The 21,661-nt window shown below is 39.8% G+C and overlaps 1 protein-coding gene across 3 annotated transcripts in view; it reads left to right on the top strand.

The window, feature by feature from the left end:
* Positions 1–21,661, top strand: part of LOC107676691 (vascular endothelial growth factor C-like) — a 37,357-nt gene that overhangs the window by 10,002 nt on the left and 5,694 nt on the right. The window contains exons 1-5 of one of the 3 annotated variants that reach the window (XM_016471336.1): positions 38–145; positions 1,093–1,303; positions 1,488–1,678; positions 4,977–5,116; positions 20,907–21,010. In XM_016471336.1, the coding sequence (XP_016326822.1) occupies positions 1,153–1,303; positions 1,488–1,678; positions 4,977–5,116; positions 20,907–21,010 (586 nt within the window). In that variant the 5' untranslated portion in view covers positions 38–145; positions 1,093–1,152. Of the gene's footprint in view, positions 1–37; positions 146–951; positions 1,011–1,092; positions 1,304–1,487; positions 1,679–4,976; positions 5,117–20,906; positions 21,011–21,661 lie in introns of those variants that run through there. The other 2 variants (XM_016471335.1, XM_016471334.1) reach the window with 2 other exon arrangements.

Here is a 21,661-nt window from a genome sequence, read left to right as displayed (position 1 = left end):
GTGTTTTCACACTCCTTACAAACTCATTCTGCTGCGGATTACGGGGAGGTCATGACTTGGGTTTGATTGCATGGGCTGGGGTGTCTCTTGCTGAAGACAGACACAGCTCCATCTTCACCCTGGATCACACCCATCAGCTTACTGAGTAAGCAGTACTGTCAATTTCCTGGGTCGCGAGAGACCACTGAGGTCTGACCATTCCATCAATTAAGGCATGATTTGTGATTCTCAGTTTCACACTTCATTTTCACACATTGTGATATGGAATCCTTTACCTGTATCTGATGCATATGATTATGTAGCTGTTCATTTTAAGACCCTGTCTGATGAGGAAATAGTGTTTTGTAGTGTCAGCTTGATTAAACACAACATAAAATGCTACTGGTGGTATATGGTTAAATTAATCTTTTGATAGCTTTTTGTTGTAATTTAGTAAGAAAACATCTGCTGAGGATATGTACAAACAGGTCCAACGGCATAACCTAAGTGGTGCTGTTCTAACTGTCTGATGATAAAACAATGGAAAAGTTAATCGCATGTGTTTATGATCGCTGATTAAATTTTCAAATATTGATTCAGTGAGTAAAGTCCCAAACCATTGTTTCTAAGCCAATGAGAGATTGAAACATGCAATAAAAACAACTGATATTTCTCGTAGTCACTCTGGGATATATCCAATATGGCATGCTTAACTGTTGTAGTGGAAAGGGAATGTTCCATTCCAGCACATTGATGAAGTGTAAATCTAGTGTTGCTGATGAAATGAAAATACTGTCATCATTTACTCACCCTCATGTCATTCCAAAACTGACTTTCTTTCTTCTTTGGAACATAAAAGAAGATATTTTGAGGAATGTCTCAGTTTTTTTTTTTTTTCAGAATTCTAATGTTTGGCCGAACTATCCCTTTAAGTGTTACTGTGGTTCAGCTCGCTTAAGGAAAAGTGATTTTCTTATTTGTGACACCTGTGGCATCATCCCATAGGAAAAAGTTAACAGAACTGTGACAAAGTAAATATGAACATGAATTGCGTAACGGAACAGTTCCCTGTAGCATAAGCTGACTTTTTATCCTGTTTCTCTGTCTTATAAGGAGCATTCAGAGCCAGACCTGGTGGAGCAGTTGCGTTCAGCGGGTAGTGTGGATGAGCTTATGAGGATAGTTTACCCCAGCTACTGGAGCATGCTGAAGTGTCGTTCCAAGATGGGATCGCGCTTACCTCACAGAGATCACAGCTCCACAGAAACAAGGTCGGAGGAGGCCTCCTATGCGGCTGCTTTCATCAATCTTGATATTTTTACAAGTGAGTGACTTAATTTAGGACTGGCACAGGCTGTGCTGGCATTTTTTTTGTCATTATTTTGACAAACTTTCTTTAGGATGCCAAGAATGTGTCTGCAATAATTGGAGTGCATACAAATCCATGCATTTCACTGTTGGCCTTTTTTAATGTGTCTGTTCTTCCTGTCTTGCTGCGCTTCCTCCAGGTATTCAGACAGAGTGGAGAAACACCCTGTGCATGCCACGCCAAGTTTGTTTAGATGTGGGGAAAGAGTTTGGGGCAGCTACAAACACCTTCTATAAACCACCCTGCGTGTCTGTCTACAGATGTGGGGGCTGCTGTAACAGTGAGGAGCAAGTGTGCAAGAACATGAGCACTTCATTCGTCAGTAAGACGGTGAGTTTTGCTTTTAGCTTGTGTCTACATCCACAGATCTGTTTGTGTGAAGGAGGGATGGAACCATGGGTGAGCAGTATTGACATTAATTTTTAAGCTTAATTTTACATCACTCATTTTGCATTAATTTTTACATCACTTTCTCCACACTGAGACAGCATTTTGTACTGCAAAAACTGAGCTTATTGAAGATACTCTCCCAAGTGGATACATTTGAAAACATTGTTTGTGCATTCTAGTGTGGACTGTGAAAGCGGAAGTATTCAAATATTATGCACGTTTGAAAATGTATTTGAAAATAAAGCATGTTTATCCATGTGACTCATATTGTACTGGTAGATATCTGTTTATACCGGTATTGTGCCTGTTATGTGCAATTCACTTACATACTGTTGCTAAAGATATGTTACTTTGTACACTCTTCATATCACAGTCCTGCAAAGATGATAAAAAATTTGAAGAATGGCGTGAGAACTTTGAGTCTGTTAGATTTGTATAATCTCAGTGATCTTTTTTTTTCCTGATGTTTCAGTGTAGAAGAGAAACTTTTAGAAACGCTTGAAATCGCTAATGTGGACAGAGAGCGTTTTGAAACGAAGATGCTGTTTTCAAATGTATCCGGATTAATTAATGTAGATGTAGCCTTAGGTTCAGCACACTTTCGGTTTAAGCCTCGCTCACATCTGGTTCTATCTGAATACAGATGCAGATTATTTTCCATTGCATCAAATACAGATACATATACAGGTAATTTCTTCATTGCATACCCTTAACTAACACCTTATATATAAATCCATTCCTCTATGTAATAACATGGTAAACTTGAATAATCTTCAATCAAAATGTTTATTACTGCTTTGAATAAAAGCGTCTGCTTTTGTTTTAAAGCCTACTCCCAGTGTAGACAGAACTCAGATGATCAGTTAAGCTTTGATTTAAAGAGTTGTGGACGAAGCAGGGGTTTGGTTGGGAGGTCATGGCTGTGAATTATTTGCAAGAAGGCCTACTTTAATTGCCTACTTATTTTGCGTGGGCTGACCTTAGCAGGCAATGGGTTCTCCTCATGTGATTTAAACCATGATGCCCTCCCACTAGTTGAGCCGCCTAAGCAGGTCAAGGTCTCCATGTTCACGCTACTGCGCCAGAGACGTAAAACTCCCATTCTGGGCACAAAGCCTGAACAGCAGATGCAATGTGAAGATATTTCAAAATATCTTAGTAAGATTTGGATTATGAAATTATAAGCGCCAGGTTTCATTGACGAAATGACTGGTTCAAGAGTAAAATATACATTAGATGAACATGGTTGCAATTTAAATTACTGGTATTAGCATTGATAAGCTATTTACATTAAGCACAATGTAATGTAATGACAACATAGCTTTTAAAAATACCTACAAGAGTGAAATATCCAATTTTATATATGTGAAGTAAGTGTGATTAGTGTACCTGTTAGCTTGTGATCAGTCTCAGAGAGAGAGAGAAAAAATTTAATGGATTTCTGGTTTCATCTGACCCTTGTTTCACCTGCACCTACGTAATAATCAGGCCTAGTAGACTGTTAATACTGCAGTAAAGTGTTTTTATCATCAAGACTGGTGGGCTGACACATTTACAGCGTGAGCAAATGAAGCTTTTGGGATCACTTGTCCTGTTAAAAGCAGTTAATAACTAAATTATAGAGTTCTGCGAACATCAAAGAGAAAGAGTGTGTATTTCCCAAAATGTTGACCCTTTTACATTTTTACCAATTCAGTCTATACTGAGAAGAGATGGGTTGTTAATTTTCCATTGTTCTTGATTAATATTATGTGTTAATGGCCCTTTCAAAGATAGTTTTCTTATATTGACACTGTGGATTTGTATTGTCCGTGCAGTCTGGATTGAGCTCATCCAATACAGTACATTTTCACAGATTTTGAATGCTAAAGCAGTTCTTTAGATGTATCTAGATGTAGTACCTATGCAATTAGAAAGTGGCTACATGATTTTATGTGTAATTAAAAAGCATAGAAGAAGGGAGCGGTAGAGCGGAAACTCTGCCAAGTGAGCCAACCAGTGGGGTTAGAGAGAGACTGTAACATCTCATAATTCTCTTTCTCATCAAACACAATTCCTTTATGTGTGTCTTGAGAGTGTTTTGTTAAGCCAACAGGAGCTGACGTGGGAGTTTTAACATTCTAGAGGTTTTGGAAACTTGTTTGTTTGTCCTGCTAAAAGAATTTACTGCCTTGGTTCTGGACATGAAATATAAGACAATAGAGACCAAAAAATAAAATTTATGTCATCTGTGACTCAGCCTCGTGTTGTTCCAGGCCTGTGTGGCTTTCTTTCCATGTTCTTTTCCATGCAATTACAATTACGTCAGCTGAAGCCTTCAAACTTAAAAAAAGATACATTATCACCATAAAAGTATTATCATCGTGAAAGTGGTGAGTTAACAGTCATAGCACAGAAGGGAAAGTTTAGCAGTGAATTTATGATGCTGTAAGGCATTAAAACACATAGAATATAGAAGACAATTGACCCTTTGCAGGGAGTTTAATTGACAGGGGATGTGACCAATCATAAGAAAGTAAGAAAGTCATACGCATTTGGAGCAACATAAGGGTGAGTAAATGATGACAAAAAAAAAATTATTTCTGGGTAAACTGTCCTTTTAAGGAATTTGTTGAATCATGTAGATTAGTCAGAACCCATGATGCTTTTAGGCATAGCTGTTCTTAGAAAGCACACCTTCTTGCCTAATGTGCTCTCAATCTAACAGGCAGTTAAAAAACTCATACTCATAAAAAAATCAACAATGTTCCTCATTGTCATTCATGATATATACTTTATGACTTAAAAAAATAGAAATAAAACTATATGTATTTGACCATTTTATAAGCACATTTCCGTTACTACCGCTTATAATTGCACATTCAACATAAATTCCTTGGAATGTTTCCCCATAGCAGGAGGAAGTTTTGATTTATTGGTCTAACAGTATTTGCCTGCCTTGCAAATTGTCTTGCACGAGTTCCCCATTACCCATTTCCCCTTACCAGTTTGTTTGATCAGACTGTAGTTGTGGTTGTACACCGATTTCGCAGAAAGGCTCTGTGCAATCACAGTTGTACAACTCCTTTAGACATAAATCCATTAATTAATCCTGATTTAAATTTAATTGACTGCCCACATTTCATTTTGACATCCAGCATACTCCTAAAAGTTTAAGTAACCCTTCTTGCAGTTTTTCATCTTACCTCAAGCTTGATTTCATTGAAAATATGACCTTTCTTCCATTTTCATTCTGCAGTTGTTTGAAATCACAGTTCCTATGAAGTATGGGGCCAAGCCAGTCACCATAAGCTTCGCCAACCACACTTCCTGCAGCTGTTTGTCAAAACAGGATTTGTACCGACAGCAGCACTCAATAATTCGAAGGGCTTTACCAGAGTAAGTGTTCACATCTCCCTAAGCGCTATTTTTGAAGTGTGATGATGATTTCTGATGATTTGATGGAAGGTTTTAATTTCTCTTTTGCTTTGAATATTTGAGAGTTTAGAATAGAATGTCAGTGTAGACTAACACACTGTCACATTGCATCATGCCGAAACAGCTAGATGCTGTCTACACTGTTCCAAATCCATTTGTACTGTTGTTGGAAGTAGTGCAAGTGTGTGGAGTACATCACATCTTGCCCCACTTCACATGCCTGGTTTAGACATGGTTAAGAGTGACATTGTGAATATCAATATAAAAACTATCATTTTTCTTTGAAGGTTGTTCCACACTGCATTGATGAAGTTAGCATGTTGCTAAAGATGCGGCCACATTTACCACTGTCAACTTTTCTCAGACAAAATACCGTCATTTCAATGGAATCCATAAAATAGGGAATTTCAAGTGAGGGAGAAAGATTTCCCCATGCAGATTTCTCATTGTGTTCAAGTTTGGTTATGTGGTTGCCAACAGAAAGTATTGACCAACAAAAAGCTGCTTGGTTTGAAAGTGACTTCTGTGTGAGCTGTGCTTCATACATCGCTACACTATTGACAACAGACCTAATTTGCCATTAAAACTGCGGTAATGTGACCGCACCTTAAGCTAATAGCGCAATAATCTAATAAATATAAAGACATATACAAATATTGGGAAAAATAATTAATTCTGAATATTACCGATACAGTATTGAATTAAAAACATTACTTGCAATCAACAATTCTCTCATCCACTATCTTGGATTTCGGCAGGGAAAGACTTGGAAGACAGGCAGGCCTGGGTGATCGGCCACAGAGTCCAGTCCAGGATGGCAAACCGCCAGAGAGCAGTGGAGGCAACGAAGTAGGAGGCCAGAGGTAAGCAGTGGTGGCCTGACACTCCTCACCACTCCACAGCCACACCACACTCGTGATGTTTCAGGCACTGCACAAGCCTAGCAGAGTGGCAGACCCAGGGAGATGACCAGTCGCTCAGCCTGCAAGTCAGAACAGGACAGGACTAGACTGGGGACTGACAAGAAACTAAATACAAACACAACGAACAATCTGGCTGGGAGAATACAGGAACACGACGAATAGGAGTGCTAGCAAACACGCAAGTTGAAACAATGAACTGACAACACAAGAGAGGAAGGGAGCACAATATAAAAGGGCAGAGAACAGGAGGAACAGGTGACAACACTCAGACAAACGAGGAGTGAACGAGAGGGGCAGGTGACGACACTCAGACAAACGAGGACTAAACACGGGGGCGTGGCAATGGGAAACAAGGAGGCAGGATGAAAGAAGCACATGGTAGACAACAACAAAGACAGAGCCATGTGCTCACACACACACAACGGAAACATGAAACAGAGACAAGACAGGATCCTGACAGTACCCTCCCCCCAATGGACGCCTCCAGGCGTCCACACTGGGCAAAGAGGACCAAGGAGGTACTAACAGGGGAGGGGGGGAACAAAACTTGGAAGTCCCAGAATAGCCGGAACACACAGGGGGTACTGGGGGTGGGGTGGAAAATACATAGGAACGTGGAATGACAGAGGGTGGGAAGGGAGGGACAGGAGCCTGACTGGAGGTGCCTCTAGATGCAGAAACTGGCCTAACTGGTCTGGGCATCCAGCTGGGCATAGTGACAGGGGCAGTCTTGTGAGCGTTCCTTTGAATTGTGAAGATGTTCTCCTTAGCTTCACGGACTGACACAGGACTTGAATTTAGAATGCCCTTGGGGGCTGGTACCTGCCCTGGGCTGAACTCAGGGGTGGGATTTGACACTGCGACTGCTCTCTCAGGAGCGGACTCAGGGGGCTCCTGGACTGGAGTGGACTCTGGAGGCTCCAGGACTGACACAGGAGCGGGCTCTGGGGCTGGAGCCGACACTGGGGCTGGAGCCCTCTCTGGGCTGAACTCGGGGGCTGGAGCCCTCACTGGGCTGAACTTGGGGGCTGGAGCCCTCACTGGGCTATACTCGGGGGCAGGAGCCCACACGGGAGCGGGCTCGAAAACTGCTGTCTCAGGAGTGGATTCGGGGACTGCTCTCTCTGGAGCGGGCTTTGGGACAGTTCTCTCAGCAGCGGGCTCAGGAGGCTCACCTTCAGGAATCTCATACTTGGTGGCCACGGCAAGGGAGGCGAGAATCTCCCTTGTGGACTTGATTAGGTTGGCAAGAGATTCAGAAAAGGCCTCAGCGGCCGTGACAACAGGCTGCTTGGGAACGGCCTCCATGGCTGTGACTGGGAGAGCGGGGTGCTCGGAGATGGCCTCCGTGGCCATAACGGGCTGAATGAAAGCCTCTGGAATGGCCTCCATGGCCAAAACATTAAGAGCAGGCCGCTCAGGAACAGCCTCTGGGGGCACAACAGGAACAGCAGGAAACTCAGAGATGGCCTCCTTGAGCATAACGGGCTGAATGTGAGCCGCTGGAATAGCCTTCGTGGCCAACACAGTGAGAGTAGGCTGTTCTGAAATGGCCTCTGTGGACATGACGTGACTAGCAGGAACATTCTTAGTCTCGACATGACTGGCGGAAATGGCATCCGTGAATGCAACTGGGAAAGCAGGCGGCTTGGAATTGGCATTTGTGGCTGGAACAGGCAAAATAAAAGCCTCTGCCTCAGCTTCCGAGGCCATGACAGAAGAAGCGGCTAGCTTAGAAAGCGCCTCGGTGGAAATGACATGACAGGCCGGAACACATTCAGTGGACAAGACAGGATTCATAAACGTGGCTTCAGTGGCTCTAACAGGAAGGGCATTAGATTGCACAGCACAGGCCGTTTTCTTCCTCTTCCGATGGATAGAAACAGCATAGTTGACCACCTCTGTAGTATCTGTAGCCAACTCGGCAATCTCTGGCGGAGAGGTAATAATAATTCATTATATTTATATAGCGCTTTTCTAGGCACTCAAAGCGCATTACATTGTCAGGGGGTATCTCCTCATCCACCACCAGTCTGCAGCATCCACCTGGTAGGGAGGTAGGTAGATCCCAGGTAGGGATCTTGGTAGTCTCAGTGGAGACAGGAATTGGCCCGGCAGAATGAGACAAGTCGGGAACAGACCCTATAGACTGAGGGACAACACTAGACTTGACTGATTCTTGAATAACAGGAGTACACTTGGATGACTCTGGGAAGACAGAAGTTGACTTGATAGACTCAGAGCTGTCTGTTACAAACCTCATTGACTGAGTGATGACTGTGGTAGACACAACTTGTTCCTGGATTACAGTAGTGAAAGTGACCGATTCAGGGATGCCTGAAGTTGACTCTGGCTTAGAATTGACTGGAACTGACTGGATAGCTGCCAACTTGGCCATCTTGGAAATGACTGGGACAGGGTTGACTGGCTTGGGAATGACTGGGGCAGGGTTGACTGGCTTGGGAATGACTGGAGCGGGCTCGACTGGCTCCGGAGTGACTGGAGCGGGCTCGACTGGCTCCGGAGTGACTGGAGCGGGCTCGACTGGCTCCGGAGTGACTGGAGCGGGCTCGACTGGCTCCGGAGTGACTGGAGCGGGCTCGACTGGCTCCGGAGTGACTGGAGCGGGCTCGACTGGCTCTGGAGTGACTGGAGTAGGCTTGACTGGAATAGAGATGTCAGCAGTGCTCCTGACTATCTCTGGGAAGGCTGAGGTTGATTCTACAGACTCAGAAACAACTGGGACTGACTTGCGTGTCTGGGAGATGACATCATTTGGCTTCACTGTTTCAGGGGAAACATGAGCAAACTCAGTAGACTCAGGGGTGACCGGGAAGATGTCAGAGTCATAAATGGATGCAGCAGACTGAAGAGCCCTCTTCCTTCTTGCCCTTCGCTTCTGAGTGGAAGTCAGAAGAGGATCTTGGTCTTGACTTGACAAGGGAAGTGGGGCGGAGTGGTTGCTGCATGCTGGCTTAGCTGGTGGAGGCATTCCCCACTGGATGCAATGACCAAAATACCTGGAGAAGTCCCAGAAATTCAAAATCTTGAGGCTATCCATCTCCCACTTAGGCACAGGCTCATCCAAGCAGGCATTGAAAATGTCTTTGAGGGTGGTATCATCATAATCAAGCCCCCTTGACATCGTCCAGAAAAACTGGGTAAATACACCTATATCCCAGCCCTGTTGGCGAAGGTTAGCTTGAGTGTTAACAGATTTACTGAGACAGACTTGCAGACAAGATGAGAGATGGTGAGGAGAGGGGAGAACACAGTCCAAACACTAGGCAGGGAAAGACTTGGAAGACAGGCAGGCCTGGGTGATCGGTCACAGAGTCCAGTCCAGGATGGCAGACCGCCAGAGAGCAGTGGAGGCAACGAAGTAGGAGGCCGGAGGCAAGCAGTGGTGGCCTGACACTCCTCACCACTCAACAGCCACTCCACACGGGGAGATGACCAGTAGCTTAGCCTGCAAGTCAGAACAGGGCAGAACAGGACAGGACTAGACTGGGGACTGACAAGAAACTAAATACAAACACAACGAACAATCTGGCTGGGAGAATAGCAGAACACGACGAATAGGAGTGCTAGCAAACACGCAAGTTGAAACAATGAACTGACAACACAAGAGAGGAAGGGAGCACAATATAAAGGGGAAGAGAACAGGAGGAACAGGTGACAACACTTAGACAAACGAGGAGTGAACTAGAGGGGCAGGTGACGACACTCAGAAAAACGAGGACTAAACAAGGGGGTGTGGCAACGGGAAACAAGGAGGCAGGACGGAAGAAGCACATGGCAGACAACAACAAAGACAGAGCCATGTGCTCACACACAATGCAAACAAGGAAACATGAAACAGAGACAAGACAGATAGGGCAGGATCCTGACAAGTTTTGCAAGAGAGTATTTATTGCTTGCAAAAACTCAAGTCAAAATACTGTTTCCGACTGTGGAGCACACTGTATCTTCGTCAGTGTATTGAAATGCTTAATTTGATACATAGAGCAACACTGATGTGATGGTCTTGCATTTTAGCCACCCAAGAAATAAAGAGAGACAGAAAGTTATAATCCTAAACATATTTTTTTTCCTCTAGTCCCAAACCCATTTTCTTTATTTCTGATGCCTCTGCCGCTTCCCTTGCTGCCACAGTGAGAGATAGAGTCATTTTAATGAGTGTAGAGCAGAGTGTAGACACATGGCGAGAACTGTGAACTGAGAAAGAAGATGAATCAACAGTACAACTATCTTCAAATTTCTTGCTGCATCAGCTCGAAAGTTCAGCTGAGCTGAAGTTTTCCAAAATGCAACTTAGCATGCGTAGCATTTCTGTATTATGTAATGTTTAATCATTATCTAATGTACCTTTTATTTAGATTGTCATGAAACTCGTACATTTGCATATATATTCCTAGCTGAATGCACATGAACTGAACACATGAACGTATATGCATATTTGACTGCTGTTTTAATGTGATTACCAGATATCAACAGCTCACTACTAAAATAAAGGTTATTGTAGATTTTAAGATATTTCTGAAAGACTGATTACAACCAGTTCACTGAATACTGAATATTCACAAAGTGAACTGAATATTTTCTTCTTGTATTTTAGCTGCTTTATATCTGGTATTTAGCAGATTATATAATTGCAGCATAAATCTTAATTTGTTCCCGAAAAAAAGCAGGTTAAGAGAACTCCCTAGACATTGGGAATCCCTGTTTTAGACCATGAAATATGAATTCCAATGAAACACTACTAAACCATCACTTAGTTTTGTTTTTGTGATGACTTAACATTGTTGTACAAAAGCAATAAATCACTGGAGGTTGCTATATTACGGTTATTGGAATGGCTGTGCTTTAGTGTCATGTTTTTTCATGCCAGTAACCACGATGTAGCTCAACCTCCATTGTGTTTTTGTGTAAACATTAAAGGCATTGATCGAAAAAAAAAGGAGTTGCAAAATACTGTCTTGAATAGATTTGGAACCGTGAGTCTGTTTTCTCTCTCTCAGTACTTTTTTAGAATGAAGCACAGCCCCTGTTTTCAACCCTGCGTTGTTCCCTCACATACTTTGTGTAAATGTTTACCATTTTATCCTCTCAAAGAACGAAGGATTAGCCCATTCGCCTGTTCGTGACAGAAGTCGACATGCTAAACAGTGGCTCATTGGTACACGCAATGAGGAAAGGAGAGAAAAAGAGTGAAAAGACTTAATAATGCACGCTTTGTGTACGAACACAGCGCCTGCTCTTTCTGTGTAGAGGAAACCTATCGATCACACATGTGTGGCAAGGGAAGCCAGTTTGTTGCTCCATTGCTCAGAGATCTGTTTGCAAACAGGAGGGGAAGCATCACAGAGATGTTGGCCATGTTGGGAAAGGCAAAGGGTGACACATTTCAGAAATTGGCCTTTACACATACAGTGCAGTGCTGCCGTTCAACATTTGATTACTTTGTTTACCAAAACACTCCCTGTCAGATGGAACAAGAGAGGTGTTACATCAGTAATGAAATATGAACTAGCTGACAGCGTTTGCTTGGTGTCTTTTGATGCTGGTTAGTCATTTGCATTGTACATTTGGTGCTGTACAGTGCAATCAAGGCATTGCTAGCACTAGGCAAATACCAGTTTAGCTACATTAACCTCATTGATTGCGTTTACGAATGTCTCCAAAATTTCTAAATTAAAACACAAAACCGCTTCCATAAATCAGAGTTAAAGAGTTAGTTCACCCAAAAATGAAAATTCTGTCATCATTTACTCACCCACATGTGGTTCCAAATCTATACAACTTACAAACACAAATGGAGATATTTTTAATGAAAACTCCATTAAAAGTCTAATCCATCAAAACTGTGATGCTTTAAAAAGTTCATAAAGGCAAAAGTGATCCATATGAATCTTTTGAAGTCTTCTTAAGAGACACAATCACATTTATATGATTAATATACGGCTTTTATTCACATAGAATCATTGATTAGTGCACATATACAGAACACATCAAATATGGTACAAACCCAATAGGTTCTCGGGCATCAAGCAAGCACGTTTCATCTTCTATTGCCTTGTCAGATATACTCTGATTATGAGAAGAACAAAAGTATCAAGCATTTGGAATGGCATGAGAGAGACTAATTGATGACACAATTTTCATTTTTGGGTGAACTAACCCTTTAATTCTTCATCAGATATGTTCACATGTCAAATCGAAACATGTTAAAATGCTAAACAGCAACCCACGAGTCTCTCAGTGAAGAACTGAAGAAAAGAACTGTTTATTGTTATGCGTTTCAGCACTGTTTTTTCTTAAGCCATCCCCTGTCAAAATGATTTGCGGTAGGGAGAGTAAAAAGAAAAGAGGCATCATCCCCCCACTAGGTCCTGCACAGCCAGGCCTTGCTTAAGAAAAAGCAGATGTGTTCCTAGGGCGACCTGCACTGTGGAAGTGTGTTATATGTTGTTTTGGTTTCCTGTACACACTGAGGCTTCATCTCCTCATTCCTCTCGTGCTTTCACGCAAGTGGGGACAGCACAACGTCTTTGCATGTTAGGATGCCATTTTTAGAGATGGAGAATTCAATGTAGACATGCAGCTTTACCTTTAGCTGACGTCATTTACTGTGTACTTGTCTCTTTAATTGTTTACAGCTGTCTTTACAGCTGTAAAGGTCAACAATCGGGCTGGGGACTTGCTGTCTTGCGATCTTGTCCATGTTGCACAGTGTGCTTTCTGAATTTGTTCTTGAATAAGATAAGTTTTTAATTTAATCTGACTCCAAGGCCAGATTAATTCAAGATCACTCCAGGTCAGCTTTGAATGCTTTCAGCTTGATTCTAATCTTATATTTGGAAAAATCCTGCCCAAACCTGTGCCATCTGATAAAGACAAGGGCAGTCTGTACCACTGGGGGTTTAACGCAGGGTGGTCCACTTAAAGCATCCAGCTTTGGACCTCAAGGTGTTAACAAAGTCTCGCCGTTCTCGCTGTTTGCAGTGAAGGAGAAAACGTACGTGTTTAACCTCAGATGTGTGGTCTAGAGTGTAACGTAGCATATAAACCCTATTGGTGTTATCAACGCTTGTGCAATGAAATGGCAGAGGGCTGGTAGTGATTATCAGCAGTTGGCTCGTTGATGCGTTTCGCTTTCTCTCACTTTGTATTGTTTGGGAGGTGATGATTCACTATGTTGGGAAAATAGAGACTCTTCAGGAGGAGAAACATTCAGACATCACGGGCTAAAACAACTCAAACTGTTACCTAATGACTTTTGACCCTCAGCTGCTCTTTATATGCCAGTGTGCGTGTGTGTTTTTCATCAATTCATCAGGATTTTACTATTGTTTTCATAGTCAGTTTGGAGGGAGCTGTGAAGCACAATCCCCTTACTCCATTATTCTGTTGATGCAATGTTTGTAGTATGCAAGTTCAATTCTTATAGTCTACAATGTATGCAATGTTTTAGCAGGGCTCTTGCGATGTAGACCACTCAGTTCAGAATTGGAATCAAAACGAGAAAATAAAAATAGACAAGTTTAAATAAATTATAAAAAAATAAAAAGTTATATATACATAATATATACTGTATATACATATAAAATATTTCTATAATATATATATATATATATATATATATATATATATATATATCTCCCCATGGTATCTGTCCTCCCCTCAGCCCATTGAGTTTTAACAAATCCCCTAAAGCGTGCGGTGAGTTTGGTGGGGGGTAATTGAGAATGAATGGGGGGAAATCAGAGGAGACAATGCCTCCATCGTTATATGATTGGATGTGACTGGTTATGTTTGGCTTTGATTGGTTCAATATACTATAATAAACATCAGACAGAATTGTGAATGTACAGAATTATCCAGACATCTATTTACAGAATTAGATATTACTTTGATTATGAAGAAAGTTATTTATTTTTGATGCAGTGTAACCTGGTTCAACTGTAGGCTGTTTACAGTTGGCAAGCAATGCTGCAGCTTAGCGCATTAATATAGATGTGTTCTGATGTGTTCAACTGATTGGACATGGCTCGTCCAATCATATTCATAATGCATTACTCTTTTGAGATTGTAGAAAAATCAAAGAAAAGTACAGAAATAGGGAGCAAAGCGCAGAGCAGTAAGCAAGAACGTCCGAATGGTAGCGAAGCCGGAAGCAATCTCTTAGTGCAAGTGTTGCATAATGTGATGCAAAAACTGACTTATTTTGTTGTGAATAATCTGATTCTGTAGTTTGTGTCCAAGTGCATCAAAATATGTATATAATGAGAATATTATAATGTAGAATATTTTTACAATATTTAATTCAATTAAATATCAAAAAAGTAATTAGACCATTGTTATGTATTGCTTTTACTATGGGGGATGTTGAAAGCTTGCATCTGATTTGTTGATGAACCTTCTAAAGTGTGCAATTATGTTTTAGGAAACACACAGCTAAAGTGGTTCCAGTCAGGTCTTAGCCACATTACAGTTCTATATGTTCCAGTTCTAAATTTGACAAAAACCAAAAGCATTGCGTTTGGATGAAATTCTAAATTTGAATTCAAACCACAGTTAAATCTGTCTGTAAAGAGTGTGCCTATTGAACAGGTAGAGGAAACCAGACTTCTTGGAGTTATACTAGACAGCAGGCTGAAGTGGTCAAAACAGAAAATATGGTAACAGTTATGGGAAGAGGTCTATCAGTCATTAAGAGATGTGCAAAATGTTTACCACAATATTGCATTTCTCAAATTGTGTGAACAATGGTTCTTACTTATTCAGATTACGGTCCAGTGGTTTGGTCGAGTGCATCAAGTAAAGATTTGGAAAAATTACAGTTAGTCCAGAACAGAACATCCATTACTACCTTGGTAGTGGCTAATGGGGATCCAAATAAACAAAAAAAATAAAATATCACTTTGTCAGATGATTTCAGTTATTTCAAATGTCCTTATTACCTACAACAGCAAAATAACCTCCTTACTTCACTCCGTGTCATAGCTGCATTACCACCTCAGGTGTGCATTATTTTTCTACAAAGTCATTGGCTTGTCATCAATTATTCCTTATGTAAAACATCATTAGAATGATTTTCAAGCAAAAATAACAATATTGTGATAATGCGTACTCATATCTTGATATAAAATTACCTACACACCACTGATACTGCTTTATTCTGTTGATCTGAAGAGCTCTTGGTTACAGCAACTGATTTCAATCTCTGTAATCTTTGTATTCCTGGAATGTTTCGCAGTCCATTATTGTAGGTATGATAAGTAGTGTTTTCAGCATTGAGAAATACAGAGTGAAGAGATTGATGTGAAATATGTGATTGTTTGAACAGCCGACCTTTATTTTGGCATTTTAATGTGATTTAAAGTGCAGGTTGACTATCCCTTGTAGCGTAGTTTACATTAACATATGGAAAATGGATATTTATATCCTCTTTAGACTTTTAAATGTAAATCAGTTGAACTGCAGACCTCGTCAGACAGCCCCCAGCAAAGAACGAATCAGCTCTGTGTAACAAACAACATATGGGCTTGTTGAATTACTGTAGAGGTGGGACTGCGGATCTGTCTCTATGTGGCCTATGGATGTGAATGGCAGCATAGTCGTATTAGAAGCATGTTCTCCTAGCTTATACAGTATCTTCCTGACACCTTGCTAGACTAAATGGAGTCTTCTGTTTTGCGTTACGCAAGGAGCAAGTGCACATGTTAGTCATCCAGAAGGTGTTCTTCCACCTCACGTGGACCATATCATAAGTCATTTTTAACTCCCCTTCTGTTCTCAGGAATGTGTTGTCTTATGCCACTGAGCATATGGTAATTGAAAACACATTGAGAACCTTGTGCATGTGTAGTTTACCACTGAACTGTTTCAGGCCTATTCGGCAATTTGCTTTATTTCACGGTTCTGATATTCAACAACTTGTTTCTCTTTTTCTAAGTAAACACCTGCAACACTAATTATGCCAACATCTGTTTGATTAGCTTGCATGGTATGTTTGAAGATTAGAATGCAAAGCGGACTGACATGTAATGGTGTTTACAGTGCATTGTGTCAGAAAACTTGTTCTGTCATCAAATACATAATACTGTGTTCAGTAGGGTGCAATCTCAACACACTCAACACTTGCGTCAGTTACACCTACTGTTGCTATAAACAAGCTTATTCAGTGGTTGCTCAAGTTTCCATCACATGCCTTCAGACAGGCAGCAATATTCTGACTTTTAAGAGTATTTGACTCAATTTAGCTGTTTGCATTCTGAACTGCAAAGAAGCGTTGATTTTTACAAACCAGGTTTAAACCACTTTTTTTTTGTGTAATGCATCTTCTGATGCATCAAATGGTTTAATCAGAGATATTTCTTTTTTCATCCTGCATTTAACTCATCTGTGACATGCAGATTACACAGTATTGTCTCATTATCAACATATGGAGTGTTTATGGAACATTCACAATATGGATGAATGGAAGAATAAGCCATTTATTTATTTATTTTATATTTTTTTTTACATATATTGGCCATTGTTGTCTCATACATCTTGTAAGATGCTCACAAGAGCCTAATTTTCAGTTTTCTGTCCTCTGTTTGCTTTCCATACTTAACGGCTATAGGCGTGCGTAATATATTAGTACTTATTTTTTAATTAGTTTCTATTTATTATATTAGTATGTATGTATTTGTTTGTTTGTAATGGAATGTTGGATATTTAGTAGCAAATGCCAATTTCTCTTATTTTTACATTTTAGATCACATTTTCAATCCTCTAATCTTCATTTAATTAAATAATTAAATGTAATAGCACTGTCAAATATTTAGCAAATCTCAAAATTAATATTTTTTCATACTGTACATTTTAGTGTTGTGAATTAATTTATAGTATTTAAGATTATTAATATTATTATTTTAGTGTTTTGTTAAAATAATAATATTATTATTATCTTTCAGCCATAACATTAAAATAATTATTGGCTTCGGAATCAGCCAGAAATTGAATATCGGTGCATCCTCAATAATGGCTGTTTTCTGTCATTACTGTAACAAGTGAGTTACAGATACACTGCATATTGACTCCAAAGAAACAGATCAGATTTTATTATTTGCAAAATGACATTGTGGACAGTCGATCCTAAAGATCAGATGTAAAACCCAATTCAGATTTGTGTGCAGTGTGAACAAACCCTTAATGACGAACAGTTCTACATGGGTAATATATCACCCATGCTGTCTAGGTGGAAAATCAGTGATTTCATGGACAGCCAGACAGGAGGGTTGATCTATGCATGAGAATGGTCCTTGGTTGGACCTGATCCAGCCTTGGGTCATGCTAACTGGTCCTGACCTCTCACCTTTTAGCCAAGGGAGGTTAATGATAGTGGACCTGTAACTGGAGCTGTTACATCCGAGTCAGTTCTCAGCAGGGTGTAAGATTGAACAAACAAACACGCACACACTTGCACACAGACACACATATCTTCCAGTGCAAAGGTTGAGTGCAGACCGTGAAGTCTCGTGTCTCTCTGATCTAGAGGGGAAACCCACATCTGAGCCTGTTTTTTTGCTGGATAACTCTGAAGCCAAATCTGCCTGGGGACCTGACATTATGCCCGAGCCACTTAAACTCACAAAAACAAAGAGAAGGAGAGAGTGGAGGGTGGTAAAGAGAAAGAGAGAGAGAGAGAGAGAGAGAGGGAGGTGACAAAGTAATAAATAGCTTGGGTCTGAATGGCCCCAACCTGATCGTTCGCTTCCACCTCTTTTTTTTTTCTTCAAAAAAAAACAAAAAACAAACAGTTTGCTCTCTGAGGACTTGTTCATGAGTGGTATTTCCTTTAGGATAGGCTTGGAGAGAGAGGGGTCTGTAGGTCTAAATTTGACTGTGATTGGCTAAGTTCAAAGTTAACCCACAGTTAAAATGTACCGTCTTCACTTTTCTTGTATGCAAATCACACAGCAATTACTGTTTTTATATGTCAGTATTTCACTGTATATTGTGTCAAAGTAATGTCCATATGACAGAAATGAACAATTCGAAAATTATACAAATCATGCAGTTAGTTAACGTCACATTTAAGCAGAAACAGAACATATTAAAGTAGAGGTTACATTATGTGATCATAATGATTACAATTTAAGGAAAATTTAGAAGTTTTGTTGATGTTGACGTCATCTGAAGTCCTTGCAGGGGTTGGTGTCATCTCTTCACAGGTGTTGGGGTCATCTAAATCTTTGTGAGAGGCTGGATCCAAACTGGAGCTGGCATAATCTTTAGTTACATCCTGAGTAGAAACAGATTAAATAGTGTAGCTTCTACTCATAATATTTTAAGCTAAAGATAATCATGCACATTTGATCCGATAAAACTACAGTACAAGGTTATGAGATGCATTATGTAAATGCTTGGCTAAAGAAATGTGTCTGAGCCCTGAACATTATCAGAAAGGCTATTTCAGAGTTTTAGGGCCTTCTAAGTAAACGGCAATACTTTGTAAACAATACAGAACTTGCAGTATGCAATACAGTATATAGCATGCTACCATGAATGATTCAGATTGCAGTATGTTGCAATATGCAATGATGTCTGCAAGTGTTTAAAAAAGATGCTTTTAATAGCTTCTGATTGCACAAACGCTTTTTTTGGTCATTGCATAGTCATTTTTTGGTCATTCTGGTTTTGTAGGGTTAGCAGAAATAATGAAACATTGGTAATAATAAACTGAAATTAAACACACTGACTGTGGTCATATCATATTAGCACACACAATTCAATTCTTTACCTGTTCCGAAAATATGTCTAGATTCAGTAATGTTGAAGTGTTGAATGATAAATTAAATGTACTGTATCACTGTTATATTTATCACATATTTTACTGAATGCAACTTCAACGTTTGCATTCTATTTGAATTGTATCCAACTCTGTAAATTAATAATTTAATTGACATTAGTAATGACGTGTCAAAGATATCTATGGCAAAATGTTAAAAGTGTTTTGGCTAATAATTTTCTTAATAAATGAGCACAAACCAAAAGTGTTAGTTATCAATTCTGTCCCCTAAACTGAAAATGTGCACAGGCTGTTTGTTTAAGACGGAAAGCCATTTTAAACACATCATTCTTTGTTTGTATTTTTCCCAGAATTCTCGCCAGCTACTCTTCATAGTGAGCCACTACATGACATTATTAGTGGATGGAGTCTTTCTAGGGGTCAGGAAAAGCATTGCTCTTGGCCTTTCAGATTCATTGGACTGTATGGATTGTGGCATTTTAACTACAGAATATTACTGTTACATCAGTTTCAGAGATTTGTTTATGTGCTAATAATGATTTATTGTAAAAATATTGCATGTTAGTATCTATGTTTTATGGCTTTACTCCCAAATAATCTATGAAGTCGTAATTAAAACTAGATCTCCTTAGGCCGCACATTGTTGAAGTTTATAGATGCCTTACAGCTGTGGATGGATATATGTAAATGCATTGCAGATATTTAAAACCATATGCATATACACTGATTACACTCAATGCAAATGGAAAAGATGCCTTGAAATTCAAAGAGGTTTTAGAAATGACCTCCTCACACAGTTTAGTAGAACAGGACTCTCCTAGATGGGTTGCTCCGTATCATTTTTCCCATATGATGAAAATTGTCATCCCATACGATTTGCAGTCTACACTTAATGGAAAAGCAAAGCAACGCTTCACACCAGTGTCGATCCACGCTTAGCGTAACACTCACTTTCCAATTTTTTGAGATTCATATCACTTCACCAAAGACAATGCAGAGTAAAGTTTATCTTGGGTGAAGCCTGTGATTTCACTGCCCAGTACCTGCAGCCTGGACTTAAAATCTGAGGCCGTGAGAAGTTAGATGGATAATGGAGCAGACAAGAAGATGAGTTTGAGCTTCAGTTTGGATCCTCCTAGACAGTGTTGGAGTTGGAAAAATAAATGGAATGGAAAAAAATAGATGTGCCAGTTGGTTGTATCATAATTTTGAATTGAGCAATGTCAAATGAAAGTCACATATTCCATATATCTTTTGTGGTTAATAGTTTAAGAAATCTAATTCAGTTGCAGAAATGAATTGCAATACTTAGTGTATTGCACACGATTGAAAGAATTACAATAGCTATATTTGGACCTGAGTATCAGTAATTATTGAAACATGCAATGTATTTAGAGTTCTTAAAATATATTGCAGTATTTGTGGCATCTGAATAAGCTATTTGTAAGAATCAGCCCCATACTGTTTCTACTTCATTCAGTAAGACCTCCATGCCAACTACACCATGTGCTACTGGTTAGCAGGACAGCAAGGGACTCTGATAGCATCACTCCCTCCTTCCTTCTGTCTGAAACAACTCTGATTCTTCCATCCTGTTGATAGACTGCCAGAGTCATGCCAGACCAAGAACACAGTATAAAATATTGTGCTTCTTCAGGACAGTTCCTTTTAGGTGTGTTTACTTAAGAAATGAAGTCAGTGATCAGAATGAAATATATGTGTAGCCAGTCAAGTCATCTTCCATGTCCTCTTTGAAAGTAGGGCTTTTTATTATTGAATCAAAGAGCACATACAGGCTAATTTGCAGTGAGGTTAAGACACACAGCCAGTGATCAAAAGAGGTGTGTCTATGAAATACAATTTTCTGGGTTATAATAGTTATAATAGTTACGTCAACATTTTTGTTTATATGAGTCAGTGCTTGTTGAATTGAAACTGTTATTTTGCCTTTTATTGTGGATTTCTTTTTTTTTTTTAAACCGACGCTACTGTCTGTCTCCTTGCTAATCACTTATTTCCTCCACAGATGTCATGTGGCAAATAAAACATGCCCAAAGAATCACAGCTGGAGTAATCGCTTGTGCAGATGTGTGCCCCTACCCGACACCCTTTTTTCAAAGCCACATTATGGTAAGTGCTAATGCACATGTTTACAGTCTTACAGTGCTGTGTTTTGCATGTGTGTCTGAGCGTGACTGTATGAAAGAGAAACAAACCTACTGAAAGAGGGACCCAACTGATGAGAGAACTTCTATTAATTGAATTCTTTCAGCACTATTGGACTTTATGCAACATAATTTGGCACACAGTCACCAGTACAGAAATATATCTCTTTACAAGAGAAAAAAAAGTTTGTAAAATTATTATATTAACCATTTTGGCCAGCTGAAATATGTTTGTCTTCTTGGATGTCATGAGTCATACTGAAAATATTTGAAGCATTTAAGTATGTTATGACAAAATAAATAAATAAATTTGCTTAAGTTACTGCATTTAGAACAGCGTATTTATTTATTAAATGTTTATTTATTTATGTATATATTAATAAATAAATAATTGGTATTAATATGCTGTTCTAAATGCAGTAACTAAAGCATTAGAAGAAATGTATTTATTCATGCACTCATTTATTAAATATGAATTATTTATATTATTTATATAAAAAAATATATAGAAATGTGCTGTTCTTGGAATGGGTGGTGACCGTGCAAACCTTGGTGTCCACTCTGGAATTTAGGAAATAGTTTATCATGGAGGCAGAGTGCAATCACGGAGCGAAAC

Source organism: Sinocyclocheilus anshuiensis, unplaced genomic scaffold, assembly GCF_001515605.1.
Source record: "Sinocyclocheilus anshuiensis isolate Anshui unplaced genomic scaffold, SAMN03320099.WGS_v1.1 scaffold76, whole genome shotgun sequence".
NCBI classification, from domain to species: domain Eukaryota; kingdom Metazoa; phylum Chordata; class Actinopteri; order Cypriniformes; family Cyprinidae; genus Sinocyclocheilus; species Sinocyclocheilus anshuiensis.
Note: the sequence above shows the minus strand (reverse complement) of the source record. Positions and strands in the feature narration are given on the sequence as shown.